This window comes from Hyla sarda, chromosome 1 (genome assembly GCF_029499605.1).
Source record: "Hyla sarda isolate aHylSar1 chromosome 1, aHylSar1.hap1, whole genome shotgun sequence".
Taxonomy (NCBI): domain Eukaryota; kingdom Metazoa; phylum Chordata; class Amphibia; order Anura; family Hylidae; genus Hyla; species Hyla sarda.
In genome coordinates this window covers 427,248,408-427,267,950 of record NC_079189.1, presented here as the reverse complement: position 1 = coordinate 427,267,950, position 19,543 = coordinate 427,248,408, and the positions used below count along the sequence as shown (strand labels likewise).

General features: G+C 42.9%; 1 protein-coding gene across 4 annotated transcripts in view; it reads left to right on the top strand.

Annotated features, from left to right (window-relative positions):
• TTC28 (tetratricopeptide repeat domain 28) overlaps positions 1 to 16,211 on the top strand; it is a 652,388-nt gene extending 636,177 nt beyond the window's left edge. For 3 of the 4 annotated variants that reach the window (XM_056529536.1, XM_056529528.1, XM_056529551.1), the window contains 7 exons: positions 1,514 to 1,638; positions 3,544 to 3,775; positions 5,505 to 5,581; positions 8,576 to 8,599; positions 9,737 to 9,863; positions 13,362 to 13,469; positions 14,617 to 16,211. In XM_056529536.1, coding sequence (XP_056385511.1) covers positions 1,514 to 1,638; positions 3,544 to 3,775; positions 5,505 to 5,581; positions 8,576 to 8,599; positions 9,737 to 9,863; positions 13,362 to 13,469; positions 14,617 to 16,196 — 2,273 coding nt within the window. In that variant the 3' untranslated portion in view covers positions 16,197 to 16,211. The remainder of the gene's footprint in view (positions 1 to 1,513; positions 1,639 to 3,543; positions 3,776 to 5,504; positions 5,582 to 8,575; positions 8,600 to 9,736; positions 9,864 to 13,361; positions 13,470 to 14,616) is intronic. The other variant, XM_056529545.1, reaches the window with a different exon arrangement.
• The last annotated feature ends 3,332 nt before the right edge of the window (positions 16,212 to 19,543 follow it).

The following is a 19,543-nucleotide window of genomic DNA, read 5'->3' as shown; positions in this document are numbered from 1 at the left end:
GTGTATAGACTGACAGACATGATGATGTGATGCTGCTGTATATAGACTGATAGACATGATGCTGCTGTATATAGACTGACAGACATGATGCTGCTGTATATAGACTGACAGACATGATGCTGCTGTGTATAGACTGACAGACATGATGATGTGATGCTGCTGTATATAGACTGACAGACATGATGCTGCTGTATATAGACTGACAGACATGATGATGTGATGCTGCTATATATAGACTGACAGACATTATGCTGCTGTATATAGACTGACAACAATGATGCTGCTGTATATAGACTGACAACAATGATGCTGCTGTATATAGACTAACAGACATGATGATGAGATGCTTCTGTATATAGACCGACCGACATGATGCTGCTGTATATACAGCATTTACAGTGTTCTTTAGATGCCACTGTCAGCTTTGATGGTTAATAGCTGTCCGCAGCGATCACCGCATGTCGGCTATTAACGCCAGCCCTCAGGTACAAGAATCAGCTGAGAGCCGGCCGGTATGGCATGGGCTCGAGTCAGGAGCCCACGCCATACCCCATTAATTAAAAACATGGGACAAATACGTCCCTTGGTCCTCAAAGGGTTAAAGGAACACAACATTGATCTGTGCCCCTCATTCTAGACCCGTCCTCAGCCTTTCACACAGTCAAGCACACCCTACGTTACATACTCTCTGAATATCCTTGACATTACAGATTTACTGATGTTACTCTATATAGACTGAAAGACATGATGATGCTGCGGTATACGGTATATGGACCAATAGACATGGTAATGAAATGCTGCTGTGTATAGACTGACAGACATGATGCTGCTGTATATAGACTGACAGACATGATGATGTGATTCTGCTGTATATAGACTGACAGACATGATGCTGCTGTATATAGACTGACAGACATGATGCTGCTGTGTATAGACTGACAGACATGATGATGTGATGCTGCTGTATATAGACTGATAGACATGATGCTGCTGTATATAGACTGACAGACATGATGCTGCTGTATATAGACTGACAGACATGATGCTGCTGTGTATAGACTGACAGACATGATGATGTGATGCTGCTGTATATAGACTGACAGACATGATGCTGCTGTATATAGACTGACAGACATGATTATGTGATGCTGCTATATATAGACTGACAGACATTATGCTGCTGTATATAGACTGACAACAATGATGCTGCTGTATATAGACTGACAACAATGATGCTGCTGTATATAGACTAACAGACATGATGATGAGATGCTTCTGTATATAGACCGACCGACATGATGCTGCTGTATATAGACTGACAGACATGATCATGAGATGGTGTTCTATATAGACTGACAATCATTATCTTTCAAATATTAAAAGCAGTTGATCATAAACATTTTATACATTCTATTGAAATTAAATACATAAAAGTGAAATAATTCATACATAATCTAAATAATTGCATTGAATTGTACTGGCTTCATCTTCATTATCTGTTATCAATCCGCAGGGTTCATGCTTATAGGGAGTGATGTGAAGCTGAACAGTACATCATCATTGATTGGTCAAGCCCTATCGGAGATCCTCCAGAACCCAGAACGGGCAAGAGATGCTCTAAGGGTTTTATTACATCTGGTAAGATCAATTCATCACCTGTATAAGATTACCCTAAACTTTGAAGAGGTACTTCGCCCCTAGACAAGAGGATAGGAGATAAGATGTCTGATCACGGGGGTCCCACCGCTGTGGACTCCTGCAGTCTTGGCTGCGGCACCCTAGACATCCGGTGCACGGAGCAAACCTCGCTTCGTGCCGGATGACTGGCGATGCGGGCGGAAGCTCGTGATGTCACGGTCATGTCCTGCTCGTAATGTTATGGCCACGCCCCCTTAATGCAAGTCTATGGGAGGGGCATGACGGCCATCATGCCCCCACCCATAGACTTGCATTGAGGGGGTGTGGCATCACGAGCCTCCGGCGCTGCACCCGACGTTCTAAACAAATGCCGGGTGTGTTACGCCGAGCGCTCCGGGTCCCTGCTCCTCCCTGTCTCGTCAAGCCGCTCTACATTTCTTCGGTCAACGGAGTGAAGTTGGACTGTACTGTGCGTTACCGCACAGAACCCCTCTTAATGTGCATTGGACCCCATCACGAAAAGATTGAATTTTTCGTCCTTCCCAACTGCACCTCTGAAGTCCTCCTCGGTCTGCCATTGCTCCAGCATCATTCTCCCACCCTTGACTGGACCACTGGGGAGATCAAGAATTGGGGTTCTGCTTGCCATAAGAAATGCCTCACATCTGCTCCCAGTCCCGTCTGTCGGGCCTCAGTGTCTCCTCCTGTGCCTGGTCTCCCCAAGGCCTATCTGGACTGTGCCGTGCCTCCTCATAGCCCCCGTCCTGGTGACACTCTGCCCCGTGACAAGCTTCACCCTCTGCCCCCCCTCCCCATTCCCACTTCTTCTGAACTACCTGCCGCTGGTATAGCTACCCAGGACTTCTTTTTTCAGAAGGAGACTCAAGAGGCGTTTCCTGTGTTCTCGTCTCTCTTGAAGGGACAAGGAGACAAAAAGAGGGGGAGACCTAAGGGGGGGGGGTACTGTTACGCCGAGCGCTCCGGGTCCCTGCTCCTCCCCGGAGCGCTCGCGGCGTCTCTCTCTTTGCAGCGCCCCGGTCAGACCCGCTGACCGGGAGCGCTGCACTGACATTGCCGGCGGGGATGCGATTCGCATAGCGGGACGCGCCCGCTCGCGAATCGCATGCCAAGTCACTTACCCGTCCCGGTCCCCGGCTGTCTTGTTCTGGCACGCGTGGCTCCGCTCTCTAGGGCGCGCGCGTGCCAGCTCTCTAAGATTTAAAGGGCCAGTGCACCAATGATTGGTGCCTTGCCCAATCAGTCTAATTAGCTTCCATCTGCTCCCTGGCTATATTACCTCACTTCCCCTGCACTTCCTTGCCGGATCTTGTTGCCTTTGTTCCAGACCTTCTGCTATTCCTTATTGACTACGAACCTTGCCGCCTGCCCCGACCTTCTGCTACGTCTGACCTTGCCTCTGTCTAGTCCTTCTGTCCCACGCCTTCTCAGCAGTCAGCGAGGTTGAGCCGTTGCCGGTGGATATGACCTGGTTGCTACCGCCGCAGCAAGACCATCCCGCTTTGCGGCGGGCTCTGGTGAAAACCAGTAGCAACTTAGAATCGGTCCACCGACACGGTCCACGCCAATCCCTCGCGCTGACACAGAGGATCCACATCCAGCCTGCCGAATCGTAACAGGGTGCAGTAGGGAGATCGTGGGAATCCCCAGTGGCAGGACCCCCGCAATCAGACATCTTATCCCCTATCCTTTGGATAGGGGATAAGATGTCTAGGGATGGAGTACCCCTTTAAGGAAAGACCATGCTGAATTGTAGATACAGCCTTGGCCAAGCTTTCCTGAGTTCATTTCCAGTTTCTGATAATTACATAGACTTTTAGGTTCCTTAACAGACCTGCTACATTTTATCTGCTTAATTTTTTTCATTCACATGTTGTTACTTTACAGGTTGAAAAGTCTTTGCAGAGGATACAGAATGGACAGCGTAATTCCATGTACACGTCACAGCAGAGTGTGGAAAATAAAGTGGGGGGAATACCAGGCTGGCAGTCACTGTTAACAGCTGTAGGATTTCGACTTGACCCACCAGCCAGTGGCCTACCTGCAGCTGTCTTTTTTCCGACATCTGATCCTGGGGATCGTCTTCAGCAGTGCAGCACAACCATACAGTCCCTCTTAGGTACTCTTCTTTTCTAAGTAGGAACATATTAAGAAATAACAAAAAAAAAACTCAGGAGATAGCTGTGTTTCCTTTCCAAAGGTTTGTTCTCCGTTCCCCTAACACTAGAAGAGAAAAGTTCCTTTATCATATTTACAAGGACCATGGCTGTAAAACGTTCACGTTATAAAAACACTTATAGAAGAAACAGGGACAGTGGCTAAAGTTAGGTTGGAGCCATGAAGCTTGTAGAGTGATAGAACAGGATAGCTTGCTCATGCGCTAGCCCAGAATTTTTCCTTAAAGGGGTTATCCAGGAAAAAACTTTTTTTTATATATATCAACTGGCTCCAGAAAGTTAAACAGATTTGTATATTACTTCAATTTACTTTATTATTTACTTTAATCCTTTGAGTACTTATGAGCTTCTGAAGTTAAAGTTGTTCTTTTCTGTCTAAGTGCTCTCTGATGACACGTGTCTCGGGAACCGCCCAGTTTAGAAGAGGTTTGCTATGGGGATTTGCTTCTAAACTGGGCAGTTCCCGAGACACGTGTCATCAGAGAGCACTTAGACAGAAAAGAACAACCTTAACTTCAGAAGCTCATAAGTACTGAAAGGATTAAGATTTTTTAATAGAAGTAATTTACAAATCTGTTTAACTTTCTGGAGCCAGTTGATATATATATATATATATATATATATATATATATATATATATATATATAAAAGTTTTTTCCTGGATAACCCCTTTAACTGGAGGGCAGACTAGGAGGCCCACCAAAGTGGTACCTGTATGCAGTTAAAGCTTTAAATCATTTAATCACAGCCCTTGTTATAGCTACAGTCCTGGGTATAAATAGATCATGGGAGAGATCTCTGTACTGTCCCCTGATATATTTATACAAAGTTATTAGGTCTCCCCTAAGCCTTCTTTTTTCTAAACTAAATAACCCTAATTCTGATAATCTTTCTGGGTACTGTAGTCCTCCCATTCCCTGTATTACCCTGGTTGCCCATCTTTGAACCCTCTCCAGCTCCACTATATCTTTCTTGTAGACTGGTGCCCAATACTGTACACAGTATTTCCATGTGTGGTCTGACTAGTGATTTGTACAGCGGTAGAATTAGTTCTCCCATTTAATACATAATCCCAGATGATACAAATACATTAAAGGGGTACTCTGGCCCTAAGACATTTTATCCACAATCCAAAGAATAGGGGATAAGATGTCTGATCACGGGGGTCCCACCGCTGGGGACCCACGTAATCCAGCATGCAGCACCCATCTGTGAGCACTGCAGGAAGCGCTGAAGGCTCCAAGTCTTAGGCCTCCCAACCACGGGGACAGAGTATCATGACATCCTTTGGATAGGGGATAAGATGTCTTAGGGCTGGAGTACCCCTTTAACCCTTATGTGACAGTATATTATATTGTGCATTATAGAGAGTTCTGAGGAGAGGGGACCCATGATGGACATTGAGCAGCATCTGCCACGCCACACAGGATGGGCAGGAGTACAGAAGAACACGTGATTTTGTACTGGGTCACCACACATACTCAGAAAGAGCAGCACTTGAACAGCAAGAGAAGAGCTGAATAAGCCAAGCTGCAGTGTTTAGACTGGGGTATTCATGTAAATCTAAGGTGTTACTGTTAAGTAGGGAACAGTAGTGTATAACGTTGCAGAAAATATTGTGCCAGTATAGATTATGATAATTCATACAGAGAAATATCCTCTTTTCCTTAGGTTTGCCGCACGCTGCACTTCAGGCTCTATGTAAACTTATCACTGCTTCAGAAACTGGAGAACAGCTGATAAATCGGGTAAGTGATGCCAGACGTGCCAGTGCAATTTCTCAGTAGTTGGTAGAAATTCATCTCTTAATAAAAGACATTCACTAGAATGCACGAGAAAACAATGTCTGCCTGGCTGAACCATGTGGTTCTTATATGCTGTCAGGCATTAACTCTTTTATACTTTCTGGCATTTATATTGCAATATTTGTGACTTATCAATCCAGTATAACTCATACTAACACCCTTGAAGCCAACCCCATCAGTGCATGAAAGCTATCGGCATGGTAAAGAATAGAGTGACGCTTGTTTGCCATTAAAGAAATAATCCATTTTGTTTGTCATATGCTTGAAATAGTCTTTAGCCATCTATCACATTGTATTTTAGCTGATCTGCACTAGGAGCTTGCATGTACGGTCTCAAAGTAAAAACAGATCTCTTTCAAGAATGCTATGAATGTCTAAACAAACTACAGGGACCAGATATGTGACCTGAACTGCTTGTCTTGTTTGCACGCTAGCTTTGCTGTGCTCTAGTCATCTGCACAAAGGACAGGTACATTCTGACTGTCAGACCAGTATAGTAGTAGTACTTACAATCAATCACAACACAGCTCTACACCAGCAAGAGCCCCACTGACTCAGCAAACTCAGGCTATGTTCACACTTAGTTTTTTACCGGGGTACCCATTTAACATCTGAAAGAACTATTTTTTTAATCAACTGGTGACAGAACGTTTAACAGATTTGTAAATTACTTCCATTTAAAAATCTTAATCCTTCCAGTACTTATCAGCTTCTGTATGCCGCAGAGGAAGTTGTATAGTTCTTTTCTGTCTGACCACAGTGCTCTCTGCCGACACCTCTGTCCATGTCAGGAACTGTCAAGAGCAGGAAAAAACCCCATAGCAAACCTCTCCTGCTCTTGACAGTTCCTTAGACAGACAGAGGTGTCAGCAGAAAGCATTGTGGTCAGACAGAAAAGAACTATACAACTTCCTCTGCAGCATACAGCAGTTGTTAAGTACTGGAAGGATTAAGATTTTTAAATGGAAGTCATTTACAAAACGTTCTGGCACCAGATGATTTAAAAAAAAATTCTTTTACCAGAGTATCCCTTTAAAGGGCTTCAAAACAGCCCTTTTACATCTCCAAAGATTACATTTGTTTCAAATTGAATTCAATTAGAAAATTCAGTTTAATGTTTCATCCATAATTGTTACAGCCATAAAATTAAGTGCAGGGAATTTCTTTTAGACTATTTACTTATTTTGACCCATATTTTAGGAAAACATCATTTTTTGACTATAGCTTTTGTTGTAGCCCACAATCGTACAAAATTGTTTTAAAATTGTGTGGGGGGAAAAAAAAGGCTAAAAAAAATAACCAAATGCAACGTGTATGGGATTCCATACATTCGTACTCTTCATTGTTTCTGCCGCAGTGTGTGCGGTTGGGACACTATTTAAGCGGACACAGAAACATCAAATTAAACTAATAAGCAAGTTCAATATAAATGGGTCTCCTGGCAAGTATAAGAAAAATGCAGGTTAAGGCTGAATTTCCACACAAAGTAATTTTGGAGGTTTTTTCAACAACACTTTTTCTTGCATTTTTATACATTTTTTTGCGGTGTTTAAAAATTTTTTTTTCACTCCCTTCACGTGTCGTTTTTAAACAGATTTAAGTTCCTGTGCCCAGCCCCTGACTTTATTGTTGCAAAAATGTCATAAAAACCCACTAATTTGAAAATCCACTGCAGCAGTGTCCTGCAGTGATTCTGCTGCATTGTGCACATGGCAGAATTTCTGCAGCAGAAACATCTGTCACATAAATCCTGATTTTAGAGTCTGCAGAAACAGTGCACTGGTTTATTGCTACTGCAGATTTTGCTCAGAAATGCATTGCTATTGAGATGTCACATTTCTGAGCCGTCCTAGAGACGGTGGAACATGCAAATGTCTTAAGCCATGTTCACACAATAACATTTTCATGCAGAATTCTGCACGGGCATTATGCAGCAGCAGAGTGCCATTGATTTAAATAGGATTCTGCTGTACTGTGCAAAAACAGCAGATGTTTTTCCCGATTCCGGAGTCTGCAGAAGGAATATACATTGCATTTCTGAGCAGTCCTAACGGCCGCCGGATGGTCAGTTGTGCAAAATTTCCGCACTTGTTTTTCATGCAGAAATTTTACACCCGTGTGAACCCAGGCTTGTAGAGTAGAGAGAATGTTGATGCGCTAAATTTAATTGGGGGGCAGTAAAAGACCCAAAAAATGCAACTGAGGTGTTAGATTTATGACTAGACTAAGGCTAGGTTCACATCACGTTTTTACTAATCGGCCACGGTTTGAGGTCCGGTGGAAAACCGCATACGGGGCAAAAATGAGCCGACCGGAGTCAGCGTTTCACTCCGATCGGCTCATTGAAATTAATTAAATATGCGCGGCATATGGCAGGGAAACGTGAGCGCAAGGTTTTAGCTCCCCCCAGCCATATGCAGTCCCGTATTGGTAAAAACGTGATGTGAACCCAGCCTAACACTTTACATTAAAAGCAGCCAACTTTTGTGGTATACATCATGGTATACTGGTATGCCAACATATGCCAACAGTGTACCTGTGCTGGAACCATTGATCTAAAAAAAACAAGTTGATCAGGCGACTGAGTATTATACACTCAGTAATAGACTGAACATAGTCACTACTAGACTACATTGGTCCAAAAACAATGGATTTTTTAAACCTGTGCTTTATACTTCTACTTCACATTTACTTCATACATATAAACTGGAATGTCTGGCATGGAATAGCAGCAATGCATAATATAAGCCTATAAGTTTCTTCTAGCTGATGCATGTCTACATCTATAGTGACACTAAACTCACCTCGCTCAGCATGCTCACAAATGAATGAAAATGTTGCACAGTAACCTATGCTCGAGTTTTAAGGTTCTTTTTCTCTTTTCTTTTTCCTGCGCTAAACTTTATTTTTCTGCTTGTAATCTGCTGGCTTCTGAAGGCTGTTAAAAATATGGTTGGAATGGTAAGTACACAAAAATGGATTGGTTTCTTTTGCAATATGAGCCTCTGTTTCCCTGTAGGAGTCTTCTTTATCAATACATTTTGTATTGAAAACTGAAAATTTCCAACATTCATAATTTATTATTCTTCAAACCATTTTCTGTACATAGGCTACATAGCATAAGTCTAATGGTGGCCATACACATTAGATAACCCATGGATTCCACTGAGATCAGCCAATTGTCACTGTTTATGGAGGAGTCCTGTTGATACTTTTTGGGTGAAAGAATGATTAGACATTGGCCCTCATTTACTATTCTAAACCCGACTTCTTTTGTCAGGTTTTTTTGGCGCATCTTTGTTTGCGCCATGTCGCAGACATCATGCGCCAGTCTGCGACACTATGCAACATTTTTTCCCGATGGACCCGATGTGGATTCTCCCAAACCCAAAAAAGGGGCGTAACCCGACATTTCTGAGCTTTCCCACGTATTTATTAAGGTTTCCAACCCGAATTTGTTGAATTGTTGTGGATTTTTTCCCGACAGCTCAGAGGAGTTGGAAACCAAAACCTACAAAACCCACGTGCGACAAACAGGATGCGACATAATAATAAATACCAGGGGAAAAAAGCAGTCGGGTAAGAAAGCAACATAGACTTACAACCCGATTTTCTTAGTAAATGAGGGCCATTGAGTTTCAACATGCCCAATCCTTACATTCTCATGGAAGATAAGTTTCTGAGTGTCTCTTCCTCTCCCTATACAGAACACATGCATGCTCAGCCGAACTGAGCATGTATGGGGTTGAAAGGAATAACTGTCAGTTGAATGCGTGTTTGGCTAATATCCATCCAATGTGCATGGCCACCTCAGTAACATTCTAGTAGACCAGTAGTTTGGCTAAATGGAATTTGCATGGACACAAATAAAGCCAAAACATGTCTGGTACTCAATTTTATGTCTCCTTTGATCCTGTGCATTCTAAAGCATCCTATTGCTGTACTCTACTCTCCATGGGTCCCATAAAGAATGAAGAGTGGCAGCGCACATCTTGGGGGGGAGGGGGGCATTGTTGGGGGTTGGCAATGACCTTGTCTTCAGTACTGTAGGTTACTTGATACTGTATGATAAAAAAAAAATTATTTCTTCCCTTATAGCTGCATCAGGTCCTTGTCCAGCTGCAGACAGACAAAGAACACGATTTCTCATCAGTTCCTATCCAGGTTTCTATCAGTGTTCATCTTTGGAGATTGCCCGGGTGCCATGAATTTTTAGCTGCTTTAGGTATGATTTTTTTTTAAACTATTTTAAAATTCCATTTCCACACTTGAAAAATTATTGTTTACTTGTGAATATTGTGTTTGTGTATGTATATATATATATATATATATATATATATATATATATCTCTATCTCAAGTCTCCAATCAATCAACACATCATTCAATCAATGCTATAAAAGTGGTCCAAGAATTTGGTGCCCAGAAGCCAAATTATGAGCACCTGCAGACCCTTTTAGATATCAGAAATAATTTTTCGTTTCCATATAACCTCATATGGATTGAACTAGGGTCCTGTCTAACAACCCAAAGGGAATGATCACTGCTGCGGTGGCCCGGTATGGGAGTTGTACCTCCGTACCCCTGCTGCCCTGTCCGGCAACCTCCCTACAGTGACCTCTGGGCCCCCTCTACACCTGTCCCCTTGTATGTATATATATATATATATATATATATATATATATATATATATATTGCCTGTATTATATTGTATAATGTTTATAAAAGGTGTTATAGCTTTAAGAATTGTTAACATGTGATTACCAGTTTTCATGTGAGTGTAACCCAGTGAGGTATCAGTGACCATGTGACCTTAGGGTGACCTATGGGACCCCTCAGAGTCTCCCCCATATAAGCCCTGTGTGGAGCCTCTTAGCTCTCTCTTCCTGCTTATGCTGAGTTGCAGCAAGTTCAAGTCCAAGAGTGTGTCTGGAGTCCATAGGAGGCCTCAAGTCAGTCCAGCAGCCACAAGTCTTCAAGTAATCTACAATTGGGGTATAGTCAGTCCCATTCAAGTCAGTCAAGTCAAAAGTCATCTGTCTTAAGTCAGTGTGGCCTGCATCAATATTGTCACAGTCCACTACAAGTTCCAGCAAGCCCTGAGGTCTCTAAAGTCACCGGTCACCTCCGTGGGCCTGGCTAAGCTATATAGACTGTACCACCTGTCACTCAGTAAAGCTACCATTGTCCGTAACTTGGCGTCGGAGTCATTATTGCCCCCCGTGCCTAGCCCAGGATCCAGCAGTATACCTTCAGGGGTGGGGACTCTAACGGGGTGGGGACTCTAACGGAGCCTTTATCTCAGTTTGTAGATTGGGTGTTGCACCCCCTGTTGAGGGAGATCCTAGCCCTGGTGAAAGATACCAATGCCTTCCTAAGAGCTATAGAGGGTTTTGTGGTCCCCGAAAACTTCCTCCTGGTATCGATAGATATCCAAAGCCTCTATACCAGCATACCCCAGGAGAGGAGTGTTGAGGTGATCAGGGACTTCCTAGAGTGCTCAGATAAGTTTAACAGCACCTGGTACACACAGACCGGTGGGGTCGCAATGGGGACCCCGGTCGCTTGTACGCTGGCGAATCTATATGTGGCAAGCCTCGAAAAAAGGTACATCCTGACTAATACTAATAGATTTATTGGTAAGATCATATTACCGATTTGTAGACGATATCTTCATCGTGTGGGCGGTAACTGGGTCCACTTTTGTGGACTTTGTTTCCGCCCTGAACGATGAGAATGACATGAATTTAAGATTCACGTGGAAGGTAGGGGATCCCGACCTAGAGTTCCTAGATGTTAAAGTCGGCATTAGGAACGGCGGTGTCACTACCCAGGGGTACCGTAAACCCACAGCCTGCAACTCGCTAGCTCCACTTCGGAAGTTACCACCCGGAGCATGTGAAAAGGGCTGTCCCCTATGGACAGTTCCTGCGTCTAAAGAGAATAAACACCCGGGCAGAGGACTTCGAGAGGCAGGCCAGTGATTTGCACGCGAGGCTCCTTAGCAGGGGCTACTCCAATAAGGTATTAAATACGGCCTTGGCTAAGGCTAGAATGATACCAAGAGAAACACTACTAAATGGAAAAAAGTCATCTCTACATACAGCAAAAAATCTAAATCGGTTTTCCTTCACCTTCACCTACAGCCCGATAGCTCATAAAATCAAAAAAGCCATTAAAGATAACTGGGGACTTTTACAAAATGACCCTGATCTGCAGGAGCTCACTAAAAATCCCCCACTTATTACCTTTAAAAAATGTAGGAATTTGAGCAATGTACTTGTGAGTAGCGCCCTTAAAAGTAATTCCCCCAGTATTAACTGGTTAAGTGCAGAAAGGCCAAAAGGAAATTTTTGTTGCAGCAGCTGCAACTGGTGTAAGTTTTTCTGCTCGAACAAATACATTAATGTAGGAGGTGTGGATATTATCTGCAGGGACTTCATATGTTGCAAGAACGTTGTCTATTGTGTACGCTGCAGCTGCAATAGGTTTTACATTGGTTGCACTACCCGTGCAATGAATGTACGCTTTAGAGAACTTGCCAATGCAATCAAGACGGGCAAAGGATCGCCCCGACTGATTGCGCATATGCGTGATTGCCACAATAGCGACATCACGGCTATGAAATTCTTCGGCATTGAAAGAGTCTATCCTTCGGCTGGAGCGGACATCAAGAGGCTCGTCCTTCAAAAAGAAGGACGCTGGATTTTAAGGACCGACGCCCAAGGTAGCCTTGGCTTGAATGAGCTTACCTGTAACACCGGCGTCCCTGGCGTCCAGCTTGGTTTTATCAGCACCTGAATAAAGAACATTTTGCACCGCAACCGAGACCGGGTTTCCGTGAGTGCTCCCCTTATTCTATCTTTTCCATTGCTCCACATTGTTGTTGTATTAAGCTGTCCGGGAAGGGTTTAGAGCACCGAAGACTGGTGACTGGTGCACCGCTTGTAGTGAACCACTCTGCCCTCATTATCCAATGTGCCACTGCTAGGCTGAATAAGGTAGTGCCGATCGCTGTATCTACATTTTGCATACCTTCAGGTGGTATTGGGGAAAACCCACGCCCTGGCGTCACGAATACAAGGGGTTAATGCCATCTGCCCCTAGGGTAATTCCATCTGCCCTGCATCACACCCTCACTGCATTGTGTAAAGGAAAACTCTGGTGAAAGTAAACTTATCCATAGGATAGGGAATAAGTAGCTGATCGCAGGGGTTCGACTGCTGGGACCCCCCTAGAACTCCAGAACAGGACCCTGGCTTACTCAGCGAGGAGCAGGTGCTGCAGGCAGCATGAACTTCATTCATTTCTCTGAGAGCGGTGATAATGTCCACGTGCTGTACTCGGGTCTTTTTGGAGCTCCCATAGAAGTGAATGGAGTGCGCACGGCCTACAGCACATGCTACTCACTGAGCACCACAGCCTGTCCCGGTGATCGCGAAAGGTCCCATGGTTCGGACCTCCCGTAATCAGCTACTAATTCCCTATCCTGTGGATAGGGAATATGTTTATTTTTGCAGGATTTCTCTTTTAAGTGTTAAAGGGGTTACCCGGAGAATTTTTTTTTTTTTTCAAACTGGTAAGGGAGGGGGTAAGCAAAAAACAGGAAAATCTCTTACTTCTTGCTCTAGCACCAATATAACACATAGCTCCTTCCCTGCTGTCCGGCGCTTCTGGTTGTGGGAAGTTGACAATAAACTTGTGTGTGTTTTTCTTCCACCTAGGCTTTGACCTGTGTGAAGTAGGACAAGAAGAAGTCATACTGAAAACTGGCAAACAGGCAAATAAAAGGACAATGCAATTTGCTTTACAGTCTCTCTTAGCTCTCTTTGGTAAGTTTTATAAATGCAGTTTATAGATTATAATTTTTGCTTATGTAAGGAACATCAAGGCTGCATTACCATTCAGGAATTCACATTGCTGCACTGCAGGGAAATATAATAAGGCTATTGCTATAAATCACTAGATGTGCATATGTTCTAGTAAATTATAGGCACATTATAGACTTCATTATTCCATTATGCAGAGCATATTGGGTTTAGAGTTTTAGGTAACACCCTACGCAGAGTACAGTTTTTCAGGATCTATAAATGATCATCACACAGCTATCGATAAAGCAGTACAATGAGTGAGAGCTTCTCATTATACCCTTATACTTCTACCTTTAATACCTTCCTGTGTATTTATTCATTCTTCGTGTATGACATTGTTTCAATAAAATGCTAAATTAATTTTATATTGAATATATTGCCCATTTATGGTTTATTGACCAATACAGCATTTCCCCACAACATTACCAAAATTGTACCAACATTCAGAACATGATAAACCCTGTATGCCAGGACTGCGATGCCCTTCATGCACAGGGAAATTCTAACATAAATCATTTAAAGAGAATGCTACATTTTATCAGAATCCTTGAATCCCTTAAAAAAGCCTAACAGAGTATGGACTGAAGTATAGAATTATTGCACCTTTAAAGACTTGGTGGAAATCATGGAAAGAGAATTACGCGTCTGCTCCACAAGGGGGCACCCTTGGTGAACCTGTGCAGCATGAAAGACAGGAAACCACGAGGAAGAACTCTTATAGTTGGGGTATCATAAGTAATACAATCTGGAGGCAGTTAATACAAAGAATAAATGAAATAGCATCTACAATATTTCTTCCGTATCTGTTACATAATTCCTAAAATAGATAAAGCACAGCTGAGAAGGTAGTAATCATATATTGTGCAGGTATTGCTCCGGCTGCACCAATTTCTGGTTTAGCATCATAACACTTTTGTGCTTACTTTAATGTTCTACTGTGTTTGAGAGAATATTTAGAATACATTGAGTTTATTTATTTATTTAAGTTTAGCAGGGATTACAACCAGTGGTGAGTCCTAGGTACCAACATGTTCTGGCTGAGCATTAGATTCTAAAAATTTATTGTGTATATAATTTGTATTTATAATGCTCTTTATCTATATTTCAGATTCCACTGAGCTTCCAAAACGCCTTAGTCTCGATAGTTCCTCATCACTTGAGTCCTTGGCATCTGCACAGTCTGTTTCTAACCCAATCCCTCCAGGATATCTGGGCCATCCGTTCTCTCCAACATGTCCAGATAGTATGGCTTCAGATGCTATCTCTGTGTACAGTCTAAGTTCAATCGCATCATCAATGAGTTTTGTCTCTAGGCCAGACTGTTTAGTAGAGGGTGAACACAAGATGCGTCAGGACCACGACAGACCAAAAAATATTTATTCTCTCAGAAGTTCTACGAGAGGCCAGTCTTCCCCACAGACCCAGATGTCATTAAGCAAAGAGGAACAAGAAGAGTATGATGGGTTTTCTATAATAAGTAATGAACCTCTTTTGTCATACACAGAAAACCTAGATCCTAGCCTCAGAAAGGATAACGTTCAGGAAACAATCAAAGTGTCTGTAAACTCTAAAGGCAGTATAAGCACACCAAGTTCACCTGTTAAGCTTGCTTTGATTCCAAGTCCGAATTCACCTTTCCAAAAAGTTGGAAAACTTGTGAGCTCTGATACTGGGGAATCAGACCAGTCTAGCACTGAAACAGACAGTACAGTGAAGTCTCAAGAGGAAAGTAACCCTAAACTTAATCCTGAGGAGCTTGCACAAAAGATCTTGGAGGAGACACAAAGTCATTTAATTGCAGTTGAACGACTTCAAAGAAGTGGTAGCTTGAACAGGGTGAATCATTCACCTGATGGGGCTTCAACCCCAAATGGCAGCTCTATGTTCAGGTCATCAGAAACAAGTGCTTTTAGCAGACCTGCTCAGAAAGGGATGCCTTCTCCAGTTACTGTGAAACCAAAGCCTCCAACAAGAAGCTCTTCTCTACAAAAGGTGAGCTCAGGATACAATAGTCCAGCAAATTCGGATTCATCCCTAAAGGAAGGTGCAAGTCTTCACAGTAACCAACCTTCTCCAAGTTCAGATTCACCTTTCAAACTGAAATACCCTAGCTCTCCTTACAGCTCCCATATCTCAAGATCTCCTCGAAACATATCTCCAAGCTCAGGTCACCAGTCTCCAGCAGGAAGTACCTCATCTCCAGCCCTTTCATACTCCTCTGCTGGATCTGCTCGATCCAGCCCCGCTGATGCACCTGATCTAGATAAATTAAAACTTGCTGCCATTGATGAGAAAGTGAAGGCCATCCACAATCTCAAGATGTTCTGGTCAACAAACCCTCAGCATATGTCAGGTCCTATCAAAATATTGCGTGGAGCGCCTGGAACAATGACTTCAAAGAAGGATGTTCTTAGTTTATTAAACTTGTCTCCACGACATAACAAGAAGGAAGAGGCTGTGGACAATCTTGAACTTAAAGAAATTTCTGCTCAGAAAAAGCATGTGGAAGCCACACAGCAAAATCCTCAAAATGGACATAAACACACAGAACACATAAATGTAGCAAACATAACTCAGTCAGCATCATCCATTAACATGTCTGGTTCTATACGAAATTTAAAACTGTCATCCGGAAATGGGTACAAGTTCCTTTCACCCGGAAGGTTTTTTCCTTCTTCAAAGTGTTAAAATGTCTTTTATACAACTTTTAAGCCTGTATTGTCATTTATATATTGTTTATGTCCGATTGCCTTCATAACTGAAAGACTAAAATATTACATGTGAAGCAGTGGTTATCACAGATATTAAGTTCTACAGACAGGACTTTATCGAACATTTACCAAAAGTCCCATCCATTTGTACAGACTATAAAAGTAGTAATAATACAGGGGGTAATAAAATTGTGTTGGGGACTACAGTATTCCCAACTGTTTGGTGGAGTAGGGAATATCTAACACAGTGCTGAAACATAGGCCATTATTTATTTATATTCATTATAATCAGTTTCTTCTTACATTTGTACATTTGTTTGTAAATGTTGACACTTGAAACATCAAGACCATTCTATTATGCTTTGTTATTCTGTTTTATGCTTAGTTTAGGGCAGCCTCATTGTATTTGTCTGTGTTATAGGATGTTAACAGTAAAACAAATATGGAGAATTCTGTGCTCCAGTTCCTTATAAGTCTGACCTGAATTTTAGTTTCTGCCCCCAGCACAGCCTCTCATGGTGCTTGCCAGACAAATATCAGATAGCTATGGCTGATACGTTATTAGTAAGACATTCCTTGTGTACCTTGACTTCATTGAGGTCTTATTTTGTCTTATAGTTGTATTAACAGCTAGAAAAAAATCTTTGTGTAAATACCGATACTAAAAATAACCATGTCAAGTTTTCTCACATTGGCCATATACCATCATATTATCAGTCAACGGCACTTTCACACAAGTCGGTAGGTAGAATGTACCCCCAGTGCCATGCAGCTATTGGGAACCAAAGTTTTACTATTATTTTCTGGATATATATCAAAATAGCAAAATTCCATTGACAACTAAGACACGTGTTCACATCTGCATGATGAATTAGATGGTTGACTATGGAATCCAAAACAGTCTGTAACTTAATAACTGCAGGTATGAACCATAAGAAATATGCAGTTATCGCATGAAGTAACTGCATGTGGTAGCTGTGTACTTACTCTGCATTTTATCTGTCATTGTTGTGATTCCTCAGCAGATTATGGTAACTACCGGTCGGACTAGCGGCCCCCCTGATCTATAACTTATGTCCTATCCTTTGGATAGGGGATAGGTTACACTGCTCAAAAAAATAAAGGGAACACTAAGAAAACACATCCCAGATCTGAATGAATGAACTAATTGTATGAAATACTTTCGTCTTTACATAGATGAATGAGCTGACAACAAAGTCACACAAAAATTATCAATGGAAATGAAATTTATCAACCCATGGAGGTCTGGATATGGAGTCACACTCAAAATCAAAGTGGAAAACCACACTACAGGCTGATCCAACTTTGATTTAATGTCCTTAAAACAAGTCAAAATGAGGCTCAGTAGTGTGTGTGGCCTTCATGTGCCCGTATGACCTCCCTACAACGCCTGGGCATGCTCCTGATGAGATGGTCTCCTGAGGGATGTCCTCCCAGACCTGAACTAAAGCATCCGCCAACTCCTGGACAGTCTGTGTTGCAATGTGGCATTGGTGGATGGAGTGAGACATAACGTCCCAGATGTGCTCAATCAGATTCAGGTCTGGGGAATGGGCGGGCCAGTCCATAGCATCAAAGCCTTCCTCTTGCAGGAACTGCTGAAAAACTGAAGCCACAGGAGATCTAGCATTCTCTTGCATTAGGAGAAACCCAGGGCCAACCACACCAGCATATGGTCTCACAAAGGGTCTGAGGATCTCATCCCGGTACCTAATGGCAGTCAGGCTACCTCTGGCAAGCACATGGAGGGCTGTGCGCCCACCCAAAGAAATGCCACTCCACACCATTACTGACCCACCGCCAAACTGGTCATGCTGGAGGATGTTGCAGGCAGCAGAACATTCTCCACGGCGTCTCCAGACTCTGTCACATGTGCTCAGTGTGAACCTGCTTTCATCTGTGAAGAGCACTGGACGCGAGTGGCGAATTTGCCAATCTTGGTGTTCTCTTGCAAATGCCAAATGTCCTGCACGGTGTTGGGCTGTAAGCACAACCCCCACCTGTGGACGTTGGGCCCTCATATGACCCAAATGGAGTCTGTTTCTGACCGTTTGAGTGGACACATGCACATTTGTGGCCTGCTGGAGGTCATTTTGCCGGGCTCTGGCAGTGCTCCACCTGCTCCTCCTTGCACAAAGGCAGAGGTAGCGGTCCTGCTGCTGGGTTGTTGCCCTCCTACGGCCTCCTCCACATCTCCTGATGTACTGGCCTGTCTCCTGGTAGCGCCTCCATGCTCTGGACACATTATGCTGACAGCAAACCTTCTTGCCACAGCTCGCATTGATGTGCCATCCTGGATGAGCTGCACTACCTGAGCCACTTGTGGGGGTTGTAGACTCAGTCTCATGCTACCACTAGAGTGAAAGTACCACCAAAACCACCAAAAGTGACCAAAACATCAGCCAGGAAGCATAGGAACTGAGAAGTGGTCTGTGTTCACCACCTGCAGAACCACTCGTTTATTGGGCGTGTCTTTCTAATTGCCTATAATTTTCACGTGTTGTCTGTTCCATTTGCACAACAGCATGTGAAATTGATTGTCAATCAGTATTGCTTCCTCAGTGAACAGTGTGATTTCACAGAAGTGTGATTGACTTTGAGTTACATTGTGTTGTTTAAGTCTTCCCTTTATTTTTTTGAGCAGTGTATATTTCATTACAGAACTTTTTTAATCATTTTGTCTTTCTATTGTCATTTAAAACAACTTTTGGCATGTTGCCCAGACAGTTAAAATGGCACCGGGTATCACTCCTGAGACCTGCTGTGACCGCTAGTTATAAGCAGGTAAAGTGTGTGGTAGTGTGCTTCACTCCTCGACTGGCTGCCAGATATGACGTTTTCGCTGCATAGTCTGCTGTGGCAGGTTTTGGCCTTTGAATAAATAAGTATAGAGAAACTAACACAGTCAATGTGACATGATGTCTGAAAATGAGCATGATTTATCTTATTGAATCATTATAAGGCCATTGGATTGTACCTCCTAAATCTTTTCTTCTAATTTAAACCAGATACTGATACATATTTTATTCTAATCTGTTTTGTATATATATTTTTTATTTGCACATGATTATAAGAAAGTCATGTTACCTGAGCTGCTAACAGCATTAATAGATATAATTATAGTTATAGCTACGTCTACATGGAGCATAGAAACCTGTAGTCTGAAACTGACCCATTGACTTCTGGGGAAGATTGTTCTAAGCCTGTTCTGCGACCTTTGCAGAGGTCATTATGCAAGGGGTGAGGAGGTGAGCTGTGACCTTGACCTATTGTGAATGGTTCATCCTGTGTTCTATATCATTG